This window comes from Poecilia latipinna, unplaced genomic scaffold (genome assembly GCF_001443285.1).
Source record: "Poecilia latipinna isolate Pla-1442-1.1 unplaced genomic scaffold, P_latipinna-1.0 Scaffold1016, whole genome shotgun sequence".
Lineage (NCBI taxonomy): Eukaryota > Metazoa > Chordata > Actinopteri > Cyprinodontiformes > Poeciliidae > Poecilia > Poecilia latipinna.
The window spans coordinates 111,640-134,413 of record NW_015113632.1 but is presented as its reverse complement, the minus strand read 5'-3'; the positions used below and the strand labels follow the sequence as shown (position 1 = coordinate 134,413).

At 39.7% G+C, this 22,774-nt stretch overlaps 1 protein-coding gene and 1 long non-coding RNA gene across 5 annotated transcripts; one reads left to right on the top strand and one right to left on the bottom strand.

The window, feature by feature from the left end:
* Nucleotides 1-705: 705 nt before the first annotated feature.
* Nucleotides 706-22,649, bottom strand: dyrk2 (dual-specificity tyrosine-(Y)-phosphorylation regulated kinase 2). 4 transcript variants are annotated; one of them, XM_015050871.1, is made up of 7 exons: nucleotides 22,466-22,649; nucleotides 11,320-11,423; nucleotides 9,739-10,081; nucleotides 9,490-9,653; nucleotides 7,238-7,627; nucleotides 6,923-7,013; nucleotides 706-5,982 (listed from the first exon to the last, which is right to left on the bottom strand). In XM_015050871.1, the coding sequence occupies exons 1-7, from the start codon at nucleotides 22,503-22,505 to the stop codon at nucleotides 5,342-5,344; spliced, it is 1,773 nt and encodes a 590-aa protein (XP_014906357.1). In that variant the 5' UTR covers nucleotides 22,506-22,649; the 3' UTR covers nucleotides 706-5,341. The 4 variants fall into 4 exon arrangements, with proteins under 4 accessions (XP_014906357.1, XP_014906356.1, XP_014906358.1 ...); XM_015050870.1 differs by lacking the exon at nucleotides 22,466-22,649 and adding an exon at nucleotides 20,014-20,037; XM_015050872.1 differs by lacking the exon at nucleotides 22,466-22,649 and adding an exon at nucleotides 21,881-21,965 and having other exon boundaries at nucleotides 1,228-5,982.
* Nucleotides 16,580-21,976, top strand: LOC106958790 (uncharacterized). Its single transcript, XR_001427222.1, has 3 exons — nucleotides 16,580-16,617; nucleotides 17,926-18,012; nucleotides 21,890-21,976. It is a non-coding gene; the product is annotated as an uncharacterized LOC106958790 (long non-coding RNA).
* Nucleotides 22,650-22,774: the final 125 nt, after the last annotated feature.

Sequence of the window (22,774 nt, the reverse complement as noted above, 5' to 3'; positions counted from 1 at the left end):
GAGGTAAGTTAAAACTTTTTTCATTTTATAGGAAAAAATTGTCTCTTTATTGTATTTTTGCTTGTTTCTTACTTTCTGACTGCCTATATGTGACTGCTGGAGTAGCTAGCATTTAGCTACTTTTGTAAAGGAATGCACTTTGGTAGATTAAACCAAATGCCCTGGATGTTAGTCATATAAATGACAACAGTAATGCAATCTGAGGTACAAACATCAAAAACAACCACATTAATACTAACAGCTTGGTTGAGAACTTCGTTGAAGAGCTCAACGTAGCTGCAGAGAGCAAGAAAACCCTTTGCTATTTGCTACTAGCATTCAGTTAGCAGTAGGCTAGTGGTAGCTTCAATAGGTAAAACCAACGTCAGTGCAGCAAACGGCTAGTGTTAGCTTCGCCCTGTCGTTAGCAAACGACAGTTGGCTGATATGTGTCTGTACATTGTGCTGCCATGACTTAAACTTCTCCCTCTCTGCTCCAACACACACAAACACGAAATGCTAACATCAGTGCAGAGCAGTTTAAAGCTACGATCTGCGGTTGGGCTGTTGGTCTCTTCTGCTGGATCTGTAAACATTGCAGAGGCCCACAGGTAGGGTTAGCAAGATAGAAATATGAGCGTCAGCAATGGCATTATGACAACTGCTCTCTTGGCTAGCGCTAACGGTGTTTTAATTTCAGTCGGAAACCTATTTATAGTTTGTCTCGTTCGTTTTGTCTCGGAAGTTGGAACTCGCATTTGGGAATGACGTCAGATGCGAGTTGAGAACGTTCAACGGAAACGGCAGCCATAGCATACCGGAAGCTGGACTCGGGTAAGCTTGGAAATTGGGTTCACCCTGAATATGTTTATAACTGTAAATAACCATTCCTCTGTTTTTAGTAGAAACAACTAAACGGAGACACCCCAATTGAGTTACTTTGACTGTTATAATTTCCTGTTTAATTTAAAAATGTGAGTAATGGTAAAACCTGACTTTGTTGAGACCCTAAGTTTGGAGACGGGTTGTTATGAGGCAGATCTCGGTGAAGAGGGCCAAATCAAAACACCTTATCCCTAAACGGCACCTTAAGACCTGCAAGGCTATATGCAGAGACGAAATTCCCAGAGTCTTTGGTAAGACTTGTCATCTCAAGTACCTTGCATTGTTAATCATTCCAGGTTTTTCAAGGTGTTTTCTTCAATTTTCCTCTTTTCAGACATACTGGAAAAGGACACTTCGCAAGAGGTCATGCGGAGGTTTTTCAGCCTCCTTAGCTTACACCTGTCCCGTGTCTACAGACACAGGACAGGTGTACTTCGTAATATGACAATTGCTGAGGTCGAAGAGGCGAGGACCAACGCAAGTGAAAAGGATGAAGGATTTCTGATCAATGTAAGTCGAATGATATTGAGTTCCTGCCATTTCGGATCATGACAAACTGCTGGAAAATGGCAGGAACCAAACACCTCTCCTTTGCATTACAGGTAAAGGAGCACAAGACGAACCGGGCCTTCGGAGCAGCCAAGGTCTACCTTTGGGTGGTTAGACAAATGGCAGAAAATACGAGCTGAGTTGAACCCCTCTGCAGACATCACTAGGCAAAGTCAAACTTTGTACAAATACTTTTTAATCTGTGAATAATGGAACTAGAAATGTTTTTAAAAAGACGTCATTCCCAAATTCTTCAGAGGCAAACAAAAGGCAACTAACGGCACCAAATGTGTAATCCAGAAGTAGTTTTGAAGCTAAACAGTAACAAATATGTTAAACTTCAGGAATCCAACATTTATATTAGATTGGTTTTCCAAATTAAGACAAAAATAAAAAAATATGGCATATGGAGCACTATCATGTAATGTTGGCTGTAAAATACAGACTACACAGCATGGAGACTGGAAAATGAGATACTGTTGGTATTTTTCAGCCAATTCAGGCTGAATAATAAATGAATAATGACATCATCTTTGTGTGTGTTGGGAGGGCGTGGCATGGCGTCGAGATACTGAAGGCACAAAGTTACGACTCTCAGCACTCCGTCTCACAAAAAACGTTAAAAAAACTAAACATACAATCAACTCAATTTATCAAAACAAAACAGAATCAACTCCACATTTTCTACTTTTCCCCCCTCCTGCATCAGGAGGGGGCGGAGCTTCCCCTGAGATGGGCGGAGCTTGTAGCATCTGCGGTTCCTCCTGTGCATCATGACATCGTCTTTCACTTCCTGTGTGCTACATTATGTCAACGGACACCGATTAGCCAATCCCGGGAACCTTTTCCTCCTCCTCCTCATCTTCATCCTCCACCTCCTCATGTGACTTTATTTTCAGACTGCGTTCAGATTTTGTGTATTAATATCGTGTGTGTTTGTAAGGGAACAAGTTTTAAGAGAACTTTTTAATATTGCACACACGCGTCCTGCAACAAACACACACATTCAAGTATACAGTAATAACTGCACATCACTGTACATACATAGACTTTTAAATATTAAAATGTGACAAATAAATTAAATCCAACATGCTTTACTCGTCGTCGCCCCCTCCCTGATGGTTAGCAACACTGATTTAAAAGGACCAGGATTAAAGTTTGATCATTGCTCTATTGTTCACCTGCATCATCAGGAACCAAACCTTCGACGGGTCGCAGTGAGATCTGGAACATCGGTTCCTTCACAAGCTGATGAGAATTCAGGCGGTGCCAGAAACGAGCCAACGGCCCAAAACCCAGAGAACCTGCTGTTGATATTAATATTGTATGTTTAAATGTAAAACACCAGCAAATAATTAAGAAACCAAATCTGGGCTGGTGAATTGATTTAAAGATTTAATTTTTGGATCATCTGAATTTATTTATTTATTTTTAACCAATGCCACCATTTTGATTGACTAGTTTCTATTTGTTTGGACTTCAATTTTGACCAAATATAAGATATTTTTATTTTTTTAATTAGAAGAACAAAGTTATAATATTAGAAAAATGAAGAAATAATTAATTATCAACGCTTTCTTCACATTAAAATGACTTTTTGTAATTTCAAGACATTCTTCTGTTAATGCCATGACTATTTTTTCATAATTAATGAAAATTGCTGTATCCTGGCCCTAAAACTGTCATACAACAGGAGAAATTAATAAAATGCCACTTTTTGAAAATGTTTTGTCATTTGTAATTTATATCTTAGAAAAAAAATTAAGATTGGAAATCGGACCTGCTATGTAAAAAAAAGATTAAAATAATTGGAGATTAAATTTTTAAGCCACATCAGCTCTAAAATCTCACTGTACTTCTTTTTTGTGCCACATTTCTCATCTTTCCCTAGTAAAACTTTTTTTTTTTTAAATGCAGCTTTTGTATCAAGTCTAATTAATTTTTTCTTTGTTTTTTTTTTTTTCGTTACTTTTTGGGTCGTATTATTCGTTTCTTTGTTCCTTTAACAAATCTGCCTAAACTAAAAATAAAGCTCGTTAGGCTTCCTCTGAAGCCGATTTTAAAGGCATATCATGTACATTTTAAAGGGACTTCTTTCAAAGATCCAGATTTAACAATGCTGCATTTTTATTCTGGGACGTCACTAAAGTATTTACACAGATTGAAAAACAATCTTCATCTAAACCTTAGTACAGTGTATCCAATCATTCTCAAAATATTCTAGTTTCTGCCTCTTTAGGCCTCCATTTTGCTCTGTTTGGTGAATTTGACAACAATCTGCACTTTTGAGCTCTTCCAATTGTAATTGTTCTTCAATTTGATACAATCAAATGAGATAAAAACAGCAAGTGTTTTAAAAGTTTGTTTTAGCCAGAGCCTTTGGTTTTACTGAAAGCTTACCTCATTATGTATGAAAAGTATTTTCCCCCTCACAGTTTTCTGCTTATTTTTGATTATTAGTGTATTTAATAATAAAGAACTGAATTATGTATTTACTCAGGTTGTCTAATATAAATTTGTTTAATCATTTTTCCATTTAAGGTGGAGGGAAAAAAAAGAAGAAATCTGATAAGAGTCAAATTACAACAGGTTCCTATTTAATATCCACATAAACTTTACTGCAGACTATTAAAATTGTGAGTTATTTTATAGATTTGTTGTAAAAACATGTCAATTTTATGCTTCTTTTTAGTTTTTTTTTTCACCATTAGAGGCCTCGATTTGAACTCGTCTGTAAACCACGCTGAATTTACCTTCTGAGGTTACGACTCCTTCATCAGCCTGGTCGAGCCCCAAAAATTCACATTTGGTTTCATACAGAGGGATCAAGCCTGTTCTCGTAAACAGAACCACCGTTTCTACGTCCTCAACCGTCTCACCTGCTTTACAACCTGGAAAACAAACTTAAAATCATAGAAAGTAGAAATATTTTGTTATTCTGTCTGAGAATGATAAGGCCGGGCAGTGGAGAGCTGACATGCTATGGCTATAACGGCTAATGCTAGCCAAATGACTGATATACAAGGCAAAACACTGAGTCAGCTACTGTTAGCCAACTCTTTTGTGTGTGCTAGGCTAACTGCTAGCTAGTTATGTCGAAAATAGGTAGCAACATTACAGCTAAACATGAATATATAGCTGTTTACCAACTCAGTTCATGCTAGTTAGCAGTTAGCCAGCTAACAGGCACTACGCTACCATGCTAACATGGCTAGCTAGTAGATATAATATAAAACTGGCTAACTAATTCTGTTAGCCAGCTCTCAGGTAGCTGTTTAAAATCAGGGTTTAGAGAGTTTTGATGCTGTGATTTGGATCGTTGCCTATCAGAACCTCAAAAATGAAATGAACCAAAAAGCAGACGCAGCTTTAGGGTCAAGAGACACACGCTACAATCAGTTGATGACATAAAACTGAAGGTGAAACCCTAAAACTGTAGATAAAAACCTGTAAGACTGAAGTCACTCAACATTTTTGGTGTTAAACTGATTTCATGACTCAGCTAAAAAGATTGTTATAAAATATTTTAAAAAGCCTTGTTCCCTCCATCAGCACCATGTTTCTGATGTGTTTTAGTGAGTTTGGAGCTACAGAGCAGTGTGATGTGTTCCGATTGTCTGAACCGCCCCACAACGTGTCGTCACTTTACCGTCCTTTTGCCCAAACTTCAAACTTCATCCGCTTCCGATGATTTGAATTGGAGGTTTCCGATTGCACCCATGGCCCTTTAGTTTAGGTTGCATCCCAGCTTGGTTAGGTTCTTCAATAATCCAACGTCAGGACTGCATCTCACTTAAATGCACCCCAGCAATGCAATAAATAACCAAATGCGCTTCACAACTGGATAGACCAGTTTTATTCAGGTCTAGCTGGTTACTTTTGAACTCAGCCTTTATTCCCCACCACGGGGGGTGGGGTGCATTCACTCTCAGCTAACTAGTTTGGGCAGCACCGTCCTTGGCTGGATGTTTCCGTTGGCGTCTGTAATGGCCGCTAAATTAGTCCTTGTTTTGGTAGAGGTGGTGGCTGTGGAGGTGGAGGCCAGTTTGGAGATGCAGGTGATGGAAGCGTCGCCGTTGTTGACGGTGCGTTTGGTTGGGGCAACTTTCTCTCCTGTGGTTCCGGACGGAGGTTTGGGAAGCCGCCTCCTGAGCCAGGGGTGGCGCAGCGCCTGGCTCGGCGTCATCCTGAGCGCCGGGTCCCATTCAAGACACTGTTTGAGGAAGTCCAGGAAGAGCGGGTCATCGCAACCCTTCAACGCGGCGCTCCAGTCCTTGCTGCCCGGGGGGCCGCGTGTCTTCCCCCGTCGGGAGCGTCCTCCGTTCAGGACCACGGAGCCGTCGGGCATGGTGGTGACGGTGCAGTACCGCGGGTAGCCTTTGGACGACACGAAGTTCTTCGCTCGCTTGGAGGCTTCTAGGAGCTTCGGACTGGGCATGCCTATTAGTTCAATGATGCAGGCCAGCTGGTCGGATTCGTCTTCGCCTGGTAACAGTGGATAACCGGTCAGCAGTTCAGCCAGGATGCAGCCCAGGGACCAGATATCGATAGGCATCCCATACCTGGAGCCTGGAGAACAAAGTCCAACAGGTCGTTATCTTTCAGGAAGAAACAGATTTTAAGAAAATTTCTGCAACCCAACAAGCAGTTTATCCATTACAATGATTACGGCCATCTAGTTTCCACGTCTTTCTATTGAAAAAGCTGTTTTAGAGGAATTGGGGTGATAATCAGATAGACTCAGTTTGATTGGGGACTAAAAACTCAACATTCGTTACATATTCAGGTGCTGCAGTTCTTTCATACTGCACTGCATCAAACCCTTTGAAAAACCTCTCCCCTTCCTCACCTGTGGGGGCGCTGCACCAAGAACCACTGAATGAAACAACAAAAACCTTTGAAGAAAACATTGAACACAACTTCCTTCTTCACCAAATGTTAACAATAATGGAGTCAGATTTTAGCAGGTGGAGAATTTCTTTTTTGTCTTTGGTAGAAGACGGCTCATTTCTCCTGCTAGCACTAGGCTAATGTGTTTGTTTTGGTTGCATTTACCCAGAATTCCCTGCACTATAGTCCGCTTCCTGCTTTTGGAGAGGTTTCTGGTCTGCTTGATTTTCACATATGCATTCGAACCGAACCAGAGTTCACTTCAAGTAAACTGAAACCGAGGTTTTAGATGAACCAGTTTGCTTTTTGGTTCGATTACACATTCACACACCCCCAAACGAACCAGAGTTTGACTAAAGAGGACTAAGCAGGACTGGTGGGAGAATACCCTTAATTTAGTTTCTGACATGATTTAAGAAGACCTTTCACCTCTCGAGGTCCAGCTAATATTCTTCTGGTCAAACAAAGCAATTAACTGTTTGAAATAGCTTTTCGAAACATCTATAACTGGCATCAAGTTAAATTTCCAAAAAGCTAATAAAACAGTTTGTTTCAAACATTAAATGTGTGTTATTGTGAGCGGATTGTTGTAGCTGCTGCAGCTTGGAGCATTCCTTACCTAGAATCACCTCTGGAGCTCTGTAGAACCTGGACTGGATGTAGGTGTAAACCCTCTGGTGTTCATAGCAGCTGGAGCCGAAGTCTATGACCTGCAGGAGAACAGAGTCCTGTAGTCCTGCGACTTGAACTTTTTAATAAATATTAAAGAGTTGTTGACTTTAAATAAGCTCCTATATGTTGCTGAAAAGTTATTTGTAATATTTGACTCATTTAAATTCTAATATATTTGCACTATAAACTAGACTGAAATACTTGGTAAGGTTTTGTGTTTTTGCAGTGCGTCTCCGGCGGACAAGGGACTCGTGTGCTTTACCTTGATGCCGCTGCGGCCCTGCTGCTTGAGCAGAATATTCTCTGGCTTGAGGTCGCAGTGGATGATGCGGTTCTTGTGCAGCGCATCCAGACACTGCAGGATGGAGTGGGCGAACTTCCTGACCAGCGGGAGGCTGAAGCCCTGGAACTTGTTCTTCTTGATGAGCTCGTAGAGGTTCATGCTGAGCAGCTCGAAGGTCATGCAGATGTGGTTGCGGAAGGTGAAGTGCTCCAGCATGTGGATGACGTTCATGCTCGAGTCCTTGTCCTGCTTCCTCAGGTGCTCCAGGATGCGGATCTCCTCCGCGGCCTGCCGGTGGAAGCGCTTCTCGTTGCGGACCATCTTCAGAGCCACGTGGGTCTGGGTTTTATGGTCGAAGGCCTTCACCACCTGCAGGAGGGGAAACGCGACACGCTGATTAATGTTTAATCTGTCAGAGCAGGTGGCGCTCACATCAACACGTCATCCAAACCTGACCAGAACAGCAACAAGTGTTTCAGGAGGAAACACGACTCGTTTAAATCCGAATATAACTGCAATAAACATTTGAAATACCAAAACATTAAAATACAAAAGTTAACAGCAAAATTGAGAAATTAAAAGACAAAATGAAATTTAAATTATGTCAAAAATAAAGTATGGCTGAAACAATTAATTGAATGAATCATGATTAATCGACTGTTGAATTAATAGTCAACTAATTTAGTAATGATTAATCGTTAGCTGGAGTGTACAGACTGAAAAGTGATTAACACATTCAGAGCAGTAACTAAGGAAAAACTGTACAAACAAAACATTTTGATTACAAGATAAAAATTTCTGTATTTTTTAGCTGAAGGTGCATCATTTGCTACAAATTATGTTTATTTGGATCCTTTAATGCATTTCTAGAATTCTATTAAAAAAAGCTTTTGTGGATAAATAAAAAAATCTCCAGGATGTTGCTTTTTAATCAGATTAATTGATTCCTTAGAATAATCAATAACAATTTTGTTACTTTTGTTACTAAAAAACATTTAAAACAGGAAAGAGTGACTGAAAGCAACAACGACAGAAAAACATGGAAAATATAAAAAATGATCTCCAAACAACGAAGCCACTAAAAGAGCAACACAGAAAGACGAAACAACACAAACAACAGACACTTGAAAGAGACTAAAAATTCAACAAATGAGCAAAAACTATGGAAACTAACAGCAACAAGTTGCCAAACCACCGGGAGGTTCCAGATAACAAAAGGAGAAATATGAGAACAGAAAGCAGAACTGAGACCAAAACAGGCGCATTGAAGCAAAACAGCAAAAACAAAGTCTAAACTACAAACTGCTGGAAGATAAAACTGATTCAACACAAGCAAATAACACAAGATATCACAACATTGTGGTATTTAGTGATTTATAATCCACTGCGGTCTTTTCTGCTCTGATATCTAATGTATTTAGCTTTAATATGGATTTCTGTTGCTGCTCTCATGGAGAAAACAGTTGAAAAACATAAAGTCACAATCCTGATGATAATTTTAGATTTTGGGGTTTTTAAATGGTTCGCTAATAAATCATCCTGGCTACAGGAAAGGAAGAGTCCTGACCATCAATGATCCATTAAATAACCAGAAAATGATGAAAGCAACCACAGTAAGGCACAACATGAGCAAAAATAATCTAAAGCTGGGCTGAAACGATTAATCAGATTAATCATTTAAAAACAGTCAACTAATTTAGTAATCGATTAATCGTTAACTGGAACATACAGACCAAAAAAAAAGGACATTTTCTGAAAAAACATCATATTCAGAGCTGTAATTAAGCCAAAACTGCACAAAAAATATACATTTTGCATTTAAAACAAAAACACTTTTGTTTGTAAATATGTTTTAGCCAAAAGTGGCAGTATTAGCTTCAGTTTCGCTAACTGAGTGCTACGTTACTGCATCTTAAACACTGAAATGTTTATTTTCTTACTAAATAATGTACCAAATTATTTGGATATTTTAATGTATTTCTAGTATTGTATAAAAAGGCTGAAGTGGTTAGCAGCTGAAAATGAAACAAATGCTGCAACTTTGGTCCCAATCAAACCGAATCGACCGGACAATCAGCTACATTAGCATGTAAATTAGCTTTGAGCTAACGCATTTCAAGCTCCGTTTCTGCTGAATATTTTAGGTTTACTCCACAGAAAGATGTAAAATATTAGAGGGCTGGAGTTCTCAGACAACTGACCAATCAAACGTGAAGCCAGTGTGCTCGTACCTGTCCGAAGCTGCCCTTTCCGATCACCTTCAGAACCTCGTAGCGGTAAGCGATTTGGTCATGTGGCACCTGGATGTAGGACCCCTGTTCGTCGTCATAGCCGCTGTTGTTGGCTGCACCCAGAACGCCGTTGCGTTTCTTTGCGTTCTGGCCGATGAAATACACTGAAACAACAGAGACGAACCAAATCAGACGACGTTCCCACGACACAACCAACCCCAGGCGGCGCTCCCGGTCGAAACGGATCACCTTCGGGGTAGCTGAACACCTCGTGGTGTTCGAAGGACGACAGCTTGGACATGTACTGCTTCATGGCCAGGTCGGGCGACATGGGGCAGGGCTTTGGCTTGGCGTCCCCCTGCTTGTTGGTGATGGTGGTGCTCTGGCGGCCATGATGGGTGGCGTCGGTGGCTGAACTCTGCCGGTCCGGGAGCGGCATGCCCGTCCGGCTGGAGCTGAGCGGGGCCAGGCCGTTGGGCTGCGTGCTGAGGACTGATCGCCTGTTGGAGTTCTCCTCAAACAGCTGGGTGATGTGGACCTGCGACTGAGACGAGACCTGGATGTTGTCCGACATGGCAGGCTTAGAACCTCCCTGGAGAGGAAAACAGAAGACAGCGTAAAGGAGAAGGCACCAACAATTCACACTGAACATTATATCAAATAAAATGTTCATGGAAAACTTTTCTTCTCTCTTTAGATTGATGACGACTGTTATCTGAATATTTCATATAAAAACAAAGATCTGATAATCCCAAATGGTTTTCTGATCACAGTGGATGAATATTGAAGGTTTCTTGTATCTCAACTCCATAAATAACTAAACATGCATGACAACATCCTGCTGCTGCTTTTTAAAACTAATTAGTTCTTTAGGAGAATAAAGAGAAATATTAGCATAGCCTAGAAAAATAAACACAAACATGATGAACACAGAATGAACGTGTGTACTTATTAATGGATTCGAGTCGCCCCCTGTCGCCATGGAAACCAGCACACCTGGTTCCTTTCAGACGAATTCACACACACATATGGTGAGGCAGCTCAGTTCAAAGAGGTGTGTGTGTGTGTGAGAGAGAGAGAAAGAAACACGACATCAAACCGTCCCTCTGAGATCAGGTTGGTGTGTTTCTGCCGTCAGATGTGACAAATGGCCGACTGTGAAGTCGTGGCTCCGCCCACACCTGAAAACAATATGGCTGCTTCGCTGATGAATCATCACAGGAAGGGCCGACAGGTCAGAGGTCGTGAAGCGAGCGTCTGATTTGAAACCAGTTCAGAATCATCCGGTTGGAGCTGAAATCATTACTAACAGATTCAACCAGAGAAAAGAGAAAAACGTTTCTGCCGACGGTGATAAAAAGAATCCAGGTCCAAATCAAATTGGATCCGTTCCAAGTTCTGCTGAGCGACGAACAAACATGGAGTCTTCCTCTGGATCCAGGATGAAAAGCAGCGAAAAAAAAAAAACGATTCTGCAAGTTTTCACAGAAAACCCAGAGTTTTCATGACGAATTTAGAGTTTCAGATGGATGAACGGATGGATGAACGATTGGAAGGTTGAACGGTTGGTTGTATGAACGGTTGGATGGATGGCTAAGAAACATACACAGGTATAAATTAATTTTCTGTTTCCGGCTGCAGACAGCTCCGGGGGTTAGTGGCGCCACCTGCAGGAGAATCTGAGCAGAGCAAGAACCCTAGTGATTGTTCCCAAACATCAGAGCTGGCTGAAGTCAGGAGGAACATCAGTGATGCTGCAGCTGTGAAAACACCCTGAAGAGCAGGCCGCTGAGAGTGTGTGTGTGTGTGTGTGTGTGTGTGTGTGTGTACCGTCAGGGGGTTGTGGTTGTTGTTGCGCAGTGGCGGCAGGGCGACGGGCGATGTTGTCTGAGAGCCGCTGTGACCAGGAGAGCAGACCGGCTCGCCCGATTTGCCTGAAGGACGCAGAGAGAGAGAGAGAGAATGTGAGGAATTTCTGAAATATCTCCAGATTATTCACCGTTTTTATTTCCCACTGCAGAATATTCATCTGCTTGCTTCTGCGTTTTGTTTTAAATATTAAAGATCAAACTGTTTTATTTAATCAATCAAGGACAACCTGAAAAAAATACAAGATTATCATTTCATTCATTGAGGGAGACGTTTACAGACTTGTAAAGCTGTAAACACATGGAGCCACAAAAATACTGAAAAACATTTTTTTTTAATTTGTATCTTTTTTATTTATCTGCTCAATAATAATCTAAAAAAATAGAAATGTTATTCTTGTAGAATATATCTGGTAAATGTACTTTGGACATCCCTCATTAATCACTTCCGTTTGTTAAATCTGAGGTCAGGAAATCAGCTGAAAAGAACCAGTTGGACTACAGGAAGTAGGCTGACTGTTCCCATAAAGCAACACGTCATAATGTACAGAAAAACAAACCACATCACATAATTTCACTGAAACTAGCCATCTGTCAAATGTTTTTAAGATTATTTTTAAATTTATTTTTAAAATAATTTCTTTTTTCAAATTGTTAAGATTATTTTTATGTTTACAGGCATTTTTTATTTATTTCTTTTGTTTAATTTTGTTCAAATTATTTGTGTACATTTATGCATTTTTTAAAATGCAATTCTTAAGAAGCATTTATTTCCTAAAATAAATGGCCAGAACATGCATGTTGCGGCGTGGCCTAGTCAATGTCCAGAGGTAAACCTGATGACCTTATATCAGCCATTCAGCCCATAAAATGTTAAAATAATTCTGCAAAGCAGACGTTGCTGCCCGGCACACAGACTGAGCTTTTATTTGAATGATTCCAGAGCCTTCGGAGGAGCAGGTAATGTGCGGTTTGTCCCTTTAAATCAAGATTTGATTGAATTCTTGCTCAGGCCGTTCTGGAGCAGCTTTGCTCTGGACTCAATCGGTCAGCAGATTGACTCGGCCTAAAGACGGATGAAGGTTTTATTTTAGCGCGGTAATCCCTCGACTCTCCTGCAGCTTCACCTCCTTTAGCAGAGATGTGACGATAGCACACAGAGGTCAGAGGTCACGCTGGATGAACCACAGCAGAGGTTCTCTGAAAACTTTTCCTCCTCCTCTGCTTCATGTCTTCCTCGCCTCACAGATCCAGGCGGGTCAAAAACACCTCAGATCGTCTCCAACCAGCAGGGGATATAAAGATGTTGCTCCAGCCGCTCGGTTTTAGAGGAAACGAAATGTTTCTACGATAATCAGGCAAAAATTAAGAAACCGAAAACAATCCAATAAAGCAAAAATTTTTATTTTGTCCAATCGGCAAAAAAAAAAAAAGTTCAGATTGTCAGGTTTACTATAATAAAAAACTGACATTTTTACCAATTGAATTTACAATAAATTTAAAGTCTTTTTAATTTATACACTGGGAAAATCTTGACAGATAATTCAGATCAGTGCTAAAAAAGAAGAATAGTGAGACGTGTTGCAGGCTATGTGATAGTTATGATTACCTTTATTTATTTTTTTAATTAAATTTATTTTTAAGAGTTATTTACATTTTTTATGTAATTTGAAACTTCATTTGTAGATGTTTATTTTTTAAATTTTAAATTTTCACGTAACTATAATGTATTTTTTAGAGATATTTTTTGCAACTTTTTTTAAGTATTTATTTTGAATGAAATAAAAGGTCATCCCCTTCCCCATTCATGTGGTCATGTGACATTCTGATAACCAATCAGAGCACATCAAAGGGAAAAAGGTGGATTCTGATTGGCTGACCGGATCTCTACTTTAACCCTGGAATATTTTTAACATAGACATGATTTCTTTTTAAAATATTCCGTAAGTTGCTTTTTCAGGATAATTTCAACACGTTAAAACTTAAAATCAGATCAGGGAATAGTTCGGTATTTTTACTGAATAAGTTTTCTGACAGCTGGGATCAATCTGCATTTCCAAAACCGTCTCAGGCTTCCGGTCGCAGATTGTTTCTGCTGCTGTAATCTGGACGCTCGCTGTAATCCTGCTAATGAGGAGCGACGGGCAGCCATGACGGGTCCTAGATAAAGTCTGTTTGCTCAACCCGAACCCACCCAGGAGGATTTCCCCATTGGACTCGTTTCAGGACTGGTTCCTGCTGCTAGCCGGTCAACTGCATGACCTCCTGCCTGTAATGGCTGCATCGTCGTTAAATATTAAACATTTGCTTCTTTCACTTTCAGCCTCTCAGAGACGGTTTGTTCTGAAGAAGTGAACCACAATCAGACATGTTCAAAGAAGAACTGAATGTTCAAATTATACTGGAAAAGATTATTTTTAACAAAAAGTGGATTTCTTTTTGAAATATTCTAAATTCAAATACTGCAGGTTAAAACTGGAAGTCCAATCAGCTGATCTGAGAATCTGTCAATTTCCTCTTGATGAAATTAAGTTACAAAAAAATAAATATATAAAAATGCAGCTAAAAAATAGAAATTGCATTAAAAAAATCTAAACTTAAAAAAATAAATAAATAAAAATACCTCTAAAATGAAGTTAAGAATTACATTAAAAATTCTTAACCCATTAAAAAAATTAATGGGGTAAAAAAATACTGCTAAAAACTAAAATTAAAAATTACATGAAGAACTTATACCTTTGAAAAATAAATGCATAAAATATCAGAATTTTAAATAGATGAACACTCTCCACTAACAAAAATACCTCTAAAATATATTTATGTAAATTGTGTAAAAAATAAAAATAATCTTAACATTTGAAAGATAAATTTCTAAAAATAAATAAATAAAAAACTATTAAAATTGGAAATAGGATTTGGTATGAAAAATTGTTTATGTTTTTGCGCCGTATCGACCAGCCTTCACATGGTGGTGGCAGCTTGATGCTGTGGGACACTTTTCATCACTTCCACATTTTATTTGTTTACTTTTCTACTGGATATCAGCTGTTAAATGTTCTTCTGAAAAAATAAACCACTAAAAGCAGCTTCAGGTGTGGTTCTGCTCCAAGCCTGAGTGAAGCACCACTGATCCATTATTTCAGGCATTATTGAAGATGAATCTGCAGAAAACCAGAGCCGCACAAGTCATGATGCCAGAACCGAGAAGAAATGTGGATGGATCTGGTCCGTGATGGAGAGGATTTGATTTCATCTGCAGGAGCTCGTCTGACTTTCATCAGCACTGGACTCTAATCCACGAATCCTCCTCGGCGGCACACCGAGACTCCAACTGGGACCTCTACTGGAAAACACATTCCGTTTCCTCTGCCCAACACCTGACAGATGCACGCCACCAGAGCGGAGCGGCGCGGTTCTGAACGCAAACCCGACACCGGGCTGGAAATGCCGGAGCGCCTGGCATGCTGGGGAGAAGTGACCGCATGGAGGGTCGGCCAGCTGGGCCGGGAACTCACGGAGGAGTGGGCCGCAAAAGTTCGCAAAGCGACCCGGAAATTACGGCGCTGCTCGACTCATTCGGTCTCAGGGCTGAAACGATTAATCGTCTTTTGTAATAATCGTCACCTAATTTTCTAAACAATTAATCGTTACCTGGAGCATTAAAAAGGCTCATTGCTAAAAGAACAGCAGCCTTGAAAAATATGTACATTTGGATTTCAGATAAAAATAAACCTTCTTAGTCTGTAAATATTTTCTACACAGAACAATGTTGGGTTAGGCTGAAACGATTAATCGATAATTGAAATAATCATCAACCAATTTAGTTATTGATTAATCGTTACCTGGAGTATACAGACTTCAGAAAAAGACAATGTGGTGAAAGAACAACATATTCAGCAGAGTAATTAAGCCAAAACTGTACTATTAATCAACACTCTATTGATGTTAAGTCCAGCAGAAATATTTTTCGCTGCAGAATCTGAATCCCTTAATACAAATTATCACATGTTCAAAGGAACGCTATTCCATTTTAATCAGTAAAATGTTAATTTTCTTTAAAAAAGGAATGTAATTGTTTTACATCTAATTTAATTTCTAATATTGTTAAAAAAAAAGAAACTTAAGATTGTATCAATCTTCTAATCCAATTCATCGGTTGACAGAATTAATCAATTAATCATGAGAATGATCAGTTAATCGTATGAATAATCAGTAGATTGAACATCATTAGTTTCAGCCTTGTGTCTGAGGCACAGTGAACGCAGCAAACTTTAACGCAAGAGGAGGAAACTGGTTTCTTCTCATCTGGACCAGAACCGATGTAATTTTCCACTGAACGCCTGAAGGAAGAAGATCTTACTGAATCAAAACAAACCTACAAGTCATGCGTTTCTGACTTTTTCAGATGCTTCCAGCTTAAAATAACTGAAAAAACATTTTCACACCGAGAAATTGATTAATGCCCAACTAGCCTTAGGTGAAAGCAGAGAAGAAAAAAAAACTGTTTTTCCGGAGCCGGTTCGACTGGTATTCGTCACCGGGTCAAAATCCAAACAATCTCCCTGCAGGGGCCATTCTCTCTAAAAGTCTGTTTGTGTAAAACCTGAAAGAGTGACACCAGAGTGGAACAGAACCAGAACACAACCCACAGCAGTACAAAGTGTCCCCCACTCCACCCAAACACCAAGCCTAGATCTGAACCTGTAAACAACTGGTTGCAAAGTGCAGTTTCCAGACAGAGACGTGTTGGGTCTGAAAACCAAAACCACGCCGTGTCAAGCTTCGGTATTTAAGCTCACGTAACCTGAAACAGGACCAGACTGAGATGACAAGGCAATTACAGCAACGACCTGTGATGCAACATCCAAACAAACAGGAAAAACGCTGACTTTATCAGCCTGGTCCTTCCGCCTGGTTCAGTCTGATTCAAGAACCTTTCAAGGTGAACTTTCAAGTTCTTCCAGAGGTTTACAGTTAAAATCGTTGAAGAAATAAAACAAACACGTGCAGCATCGTAGGAGAAAGCCGGCCGTTTGGTTCACACGGCAAGATTGTACAATTGTCGGCCGATTTCCAAAACACACAGGAACCGATTTCACTCACCGACATTCGGGAAATCTCGCAGAACCTCTCGAGACCAAACGTGAATTCAGCGTAAACAAACATGGTGGGTCATAAGAAGCAGTAGCAATAGCTTTTTGACTGTATTTGGCAGAGAAAAATCAAAACAAAGCGTCTGCAACGTCCGTCGGACTTTCTGGTGCGTCATGGCGGTTGTCTTGGCTTCTGTGTATTTTATGCTGCGTTTCGGTTACCTCGGAAACTCGAAGTTGGATTTGACGTCAGACCCGTCACACCCTATTGTTTGGAATAGTGCTTATAAACATAATTTTAAGCTTAACTTCCCATTAGTAAATGCCACTTTTAATTTGTTCAGCTTAAAGTTGCAGGCGATGCATGATACACTGATTTTAGGCACTTTTGGATCTGTCTTGTAAAATACGGGCGTTCCCACCACCGCTTGTTGATGTTAACGCGAGGAGCGGCCATATTGAAACGCGAAGTCCGTCTTCATAACAGGGGCTACTCGGAGTTGTTCTCAGTTTCTTAGTGGGAAATCCGACAGGGAAGCCGGAATTTCCCATTTTAGAGTTTAACTAGAACGCAGCATTTGTTTCCGTCGCCTCGCTTTCTGATTGGCTGAACGTCACATTGAACGTGCTTGTTTGCCGGGAACCCCCCCCGCCCTGCGAAACCGGGGTAAAAAAAAAAAAAAAAAAAAAAAAAGATACCGGGCTAAGACGATCCACCATGTTGAATATCTAATGTCCTTCCGAACGGAATTGTGTTTTGTTGACATCGACGAATAGTTTTAACAATATTACAATATTTTGTAACTGGAACGCAGATCCTGCAAGCGCCTCTGGAAAAGCTTGTGTTTGTTGCTCTGCTGGAGATATACAGAACTGTACATTTCCACAAATTAAGTCACATTTTGAGATTGATTTAGGAAATTTTCTAGAAAAAACTTGAAAATGTCTGAGCTAAAAAAATTTTTTTTGACTTCACAAGCTCAGAATTTCAAGTTTGTTTGTTTTTTTCTTGCAATTTTTTTTTACTTTTGGAGCTCAGAAGCATCCACATTTTTTCCAGAAAATTACTGAGCTTAATCTAAAAAATTTATTTTTTTTATTGCAATTTTTCTAATTTCTTTCCCCTATTGGCAGTGGCCAGACTACACCATCACATATACCATCATGTGTTAAGACAACCAAAATGTAAAAACATGTGAAATGGGTCTAGAAAATAAACTGTTTCTTTGCATTTCCGACTAAAACACTTTGCAAGAGCCAATCTTCTCAATATGGACCAATCCAGATTCAAATCCAAAGCAATTGGTGTGCAATGCTGCATCTGGAAGAACCTCAAGACACCTCGAACAATGTCCTCATGATAATTGTAAAGCATGGTGGAGGAGGGGTGGTGATTTGGGTTTGCTTTGTTACCAATGATCTTTTCCGTATACCAAAGCATTCTTGAGACAAACGTGAGGTCATCTGTCCAACAGGATCAAACTGGATCATGCCAGCAGTGACACAACGCTACAGGAAGAGGACTGAGCCAAAACGTCTCCACAACAATCAGAGGAACTGAGGTGAGACAGAAAGTGACTTTATCTTCAGTCCTACCGAACCTGATAAAGAGCGGCCATTTTTTATGAGAATCACACCTTTGGCACTAGATTTAAGGCCATCTTTAATTCAACCAGCATGTTTATTAGCCTGGGCCAAAGTCCAGACGTGAATCTGATAAAGAATCTGAGGAAGGAGTTAAACATTAGGGTGATGGCAGGGAAGCTGTCCATCATAAAAGACTTGGAGCTCATCACCAGAGGAAACGTGTAAAAACTTCTCAGTACGTATAAGAAGAAATTAGCGACTGTTGAGCCATTTTATTAACATTTAAAATCAATAATAAAATAAAGAATCCCCCGTGGTTCCTTTAAGACACATTAGCTGTAGTTAAATAAATAAAGACATATTTAAAAATAAATCTGACAAGCATACAAATCAGCCTAACTTTATGTCCTGATCCTTCAATTTTCTTTTAAATCAAACTCTGAATCCTGGCTCATTTTTTAATATTTCCTCCTAAAAACAAACAGAATATCTTCAGAAAACAGAACTGGGCCACTTGAGGTCAAGTATTTGAAAAGCAAAACCATTTCAACATTTTATGAAAAGAAGAACAGAAATTATTAAGTCATTCCAGCCTTGAAAAGCCTGGAATGTAACTGAAGAGAAGTGAATTTAGTGACTGCATGGGTTTAACATAACCATACAGTAGCCAAAGTGAACGTCAAAACCTTCATCCAGTCTCCCCTAACCAATGAGCATCATCTCTGCAGGTTAAAAACAGTCCACAACTCACCGTCGGTCATGCTGACACTCTGTTTTGCCAAAACATTTCCCCTGGATTCTCTTTGCCCAGATAGTTTTCTACAAGCAGCTAAAAATACACGCGGCCCACTGGATTAGCTTAGCGTTGGAGGCGAGGTAGCTGCAGGTGTTCGTTTTATATTAACGTGTGACCCCAGCGCTCACATGCTGACATGTTGGAGTCATGTAGCGTTCTGCAAGAAACTCCTGAGCTTGTGGATCCAAGACAAGATGTGTTGGTGAACTGATAGGCAAGCAAGACAGAAAAAAGATGGCTTTTTGCTTTCAACAAGACTGCAACTCATAGGAGAATATTCCTGTATAAATATCAACGGTATCTGCCACTGTGTGCCGCTTAGCACCATAATAAAGTTTGTTTTATTATCGAGTAAGGTCCAAAATGCATCCGTTTTGGGCTCAAGAGTCCATGAGTAGCCTGGAGCCTGTCAGTTATAATCATTAAATTACAAAATTCAGCACTTATTTTGTTAATGCTAACATCAGCAAACATTCTAGCATTAGCATGTAGCCATCATTCTAAAAAACTAGTTCCGGATAACAAGTTACAAACTGCATGTTTAACAGTAGCAAAATTTAAATGGAAACATGCCATTTGAAAGGAAAAGTTCACCAGAAAAAAAATAGTTTTTTTCTACAATGAAGTGGTTTTTCAGCTGTAATCAGATTTTGCGCATTTCACAAAACTGCAAAGGAAACGTGGCGGCCATGTTTACATCTGTTGCCCCCTTGATTTTAATGACTTATTGCGTGAAAAAGCTTATTCATGTATGATTTTAGTTGCATTTCTTAATTAGTTGTGTTTTTACATTAGCTGAATATCAAAAAACGCTTTGCACCCATTTGTTATGAAAACAGAGCTGTCCATTGATCTGCTATGCAGCCTGCAGGCATATATACTGTTGTGAGTTAAAATGCTAACAGTAGCCAAGATGCCAGTATTAGCATTTCACCAAGACTAGCATGTTAGCTACTATTACTATGCTTAGAGGACATTGTTTTTCTGTCATTAGCAATCTGCAGCTAGCACTGTGTGCTATGCTAACCGTAGCTTTTGTAACATGAACAGGCTAATCTTTGCATGCTTGCTAAGACTACTAGCTACCAATATTTTGATAATATTGGGAATTTGTTACAGTTCTTAACACTTTATTGGTATTTATACTTTGCTTAGGACTTTTAAGAAGGTAATAAGCAGCTTGTCAGAGTCCAAACAGAAATCTTTATCCCTGATGTTTTCAGTTGATTCAATTTAAAAAACAACATATTTTTGACATATTAAACAAGTTAACTTAATGTAAGCCAGAAAAAACATTAAATATCCATTAATGTTGCAGCATGAAAATGAATGGCAATAGTCTCCTGAATCTTAACTAAAGTGGAAAGAAACCCAAATCTAAGTGGAGTCCATTTCACTTTCTAGTTCATTTCAGTTAAATGAACAGAAATAAAAAAGGCACACAGTATGCAATTTCATTTATAATTTAGTCTAACTGCATTAAACTGTGGTAAACATGAACTTAAATGGATAAATTACTGGAATAAATTGAACTGCTTGAAATGGGAATGAATTTGTTTTGACTGACTGGATTAAAATGCTTCAATTTTTAATCTGTCAATAATTCATTCATAAATACATTAATCACAAAACTATAACTTGGACTGGAGTTTATGATGCCGGCTTTTGTATTTTGATCTCAATGTTTGTTGAAATTAACAGAACTGTATCCATTCACAATTAAACAACAAATCTGAGTGAACCAACAAATGCATCTGGATTTAATTGGAGACTAAAAACAAGTTGAATGAGGGTGAAGTGGAACGAATAAATTGGGGTGTGTGTTATTTACATTGTTTTTATTTATTTTTTTGCACTTTATTGAGTGTGCAAAAAGAACCACTGAAGGAAACTGAAGGAAAAACCTCTGCATATTTTAGCAGATGGAGGATTTATCTTTTGTCCATGAGCCATTTCTCCCGCTAGCGCTAGGCTAGCACGTTTGTTTTGGTTGCATTTACCCAGAATGCCCTGCGCTGTGGTCCACTTCCTTCTTTTGGTCCGATTGAATTACAACTTGGATAAGCTGGACAGATAATCTGATTGCAACTAATTAAATTATGACTGGATTAAACGGGAGTGAACTAAACGATACAGAGTAAGATTTCAGTTTGAATACGGCTTCAACTTCATAATTAGGAAATTTTAGGAGTTAAATCGTCACCTAACTGAATGATATACAAGATTATTTAAAAAAAATAAGCCACTTTTAGCTGAACAATGTTTACAGAACAAATGTAATCACAGTTCTTTAAAAATATAAATTGGATTTTTTACTTTTAAACATGTTAATAACCAGTCTGATTCAGATTGACTGGTGGCCCTGTAACTCACTTCAACCATTGGAAAAGCCAAAATAAGAACAGCCCTGAAAGCTTAAGTAGCAATTATCTACTTTTTTTGTTTTTTAATTCTGGGAGTTTTGTGCAAAACTTTAAAAAAATACTTAATTAACCCTAAAGGAAAATTAAATGTGTTTAACTCATTATCCAAGGTTCTCCAAAGAGTTGTTATACATGCTAATTAGCAAGCGCCAACAGTAACTTTAATAATCGGGTATATGCCCATATTTTCATATCGGTGCATCCAAATTCCGAATATTCACATCACAACCTCTTGAGGAATGAACTGAAACAGAGTAACAAAAATTACCCCAGAATTCAGGTTTAAGACGTACCGTACCTTTAATTTGTGTCCAACATGCAGTATCTTTGTTTCATTTAAACAGTATTTCAATACCCCATTCAATCAAACAAAATCTGCTTTGATTTATCTGTGTTTGGACATTTTAATAAGATAATTACTGTGAAACCACACGTGATATTTTTACCAAGTCGCCCATCCCTAATCTCAGAGTAGACAGCAGTAACAGCAGGTTTCATGAAAACACAAAGCTGGCAGCAGCTACACAACTTTAACATTATAAAACACTTTATCAAGCTTCAAAGTAAGTTTAAAACTGAAGATATGTGTAATAAAAAGGAGATTTTAACAATAAAACAACTGACCTGATCTAGATCTGAAAAGGAAGCCGTCTTCCTGCCAACCAGCCTGAAGGCCAAAGAATCACCAAGCAACCGGAAAACACGAGCAGAATACCCCTAACACCAAATCCAGCGTTACACCCCCCGAACCGAACCCCCACAGAGAGCCGTCCGAGCGGCGCAGCACCACCCCGGGAAGGCTCCACAAAGGAGGCGCAAACAGGCTCCAGAGAACCGAGAAAGGCAGCAGGAAAAGCCGCTTCTCCTGCCGCTGTCAACTCCCATCTGCGGGCTAAAAATAAACCTGACAGACAGCGAAGGAGACGCCCGGAGCTTCCCCCGGTTCAGCGGCGTCTGATCGGTAAACCTTCCGATCTCCCCCCTCCTCCCCCGGCTTCCACTTTAGGAGATTACGGATAAATTAACGAACTGGAGCCCAGGGACAGGCAGACTGTTGCGGCCAGGTAAGCTAGCAGACCTCCCAGCAGTTCCTGTTGGGAGTTCCCTGCCTTCCTGGCTCCCGGAGGTTGGATCAAACCGAGGCGGAGTAAAAGTCCCGAGGCAGCCGCGATCAGAGGCCGCTACGCCGGGAACAGAAGCTATACTTGCCCGTCGGGAGGACCGAGGCTCCGGGCTTCTTGGTTAACATGGCGGCCGCTCCTCTCCTCTGGTCTCCACTGAGGAGGACACCTCCTCTTCCTCCATCTTCAGCTCCTCCTCTTCCTTCTACTCCTCCTATGGCTCCTCCTTTAAATCGTCCTTTCCTACCAGGGGCGCACCCAGATGGGGCCCCACTCAGAATCTTAGTGGAAAGCCATAATTATATTTTATTTATAATAAAGTTTGATGATTATGTTACTACAGTAAATGGATGTGTTATTCATTTGTTTTGTTTTTAAAAATGGTGGGATTATGTTT

Bases quoted from the DNA above. Each gene is read 5' to 3' on its own strand.
- dyrk2 (XM_015050871.1), bottom strand. From the start codon at position 22,505: ATGTTAACCAAGAAGCCCGGAGCCTCGGTCCTCCCGACGG. The intron at 9,654-9,738 runs GTGATCCGTTTC...CTGTTGTTTCAG, and splicing joins GGTGTTCAGCTACCCCGAAG to TGTATTTCATCGGCCAGAAC. The intron at 7,628-9,489 runs GTACGAGCACAC...CCCCTCCTGCAG, and splicing joins GAAAGGGCAGCTTCGGACAG to GTGGTGAAGGCCTTCGACCA.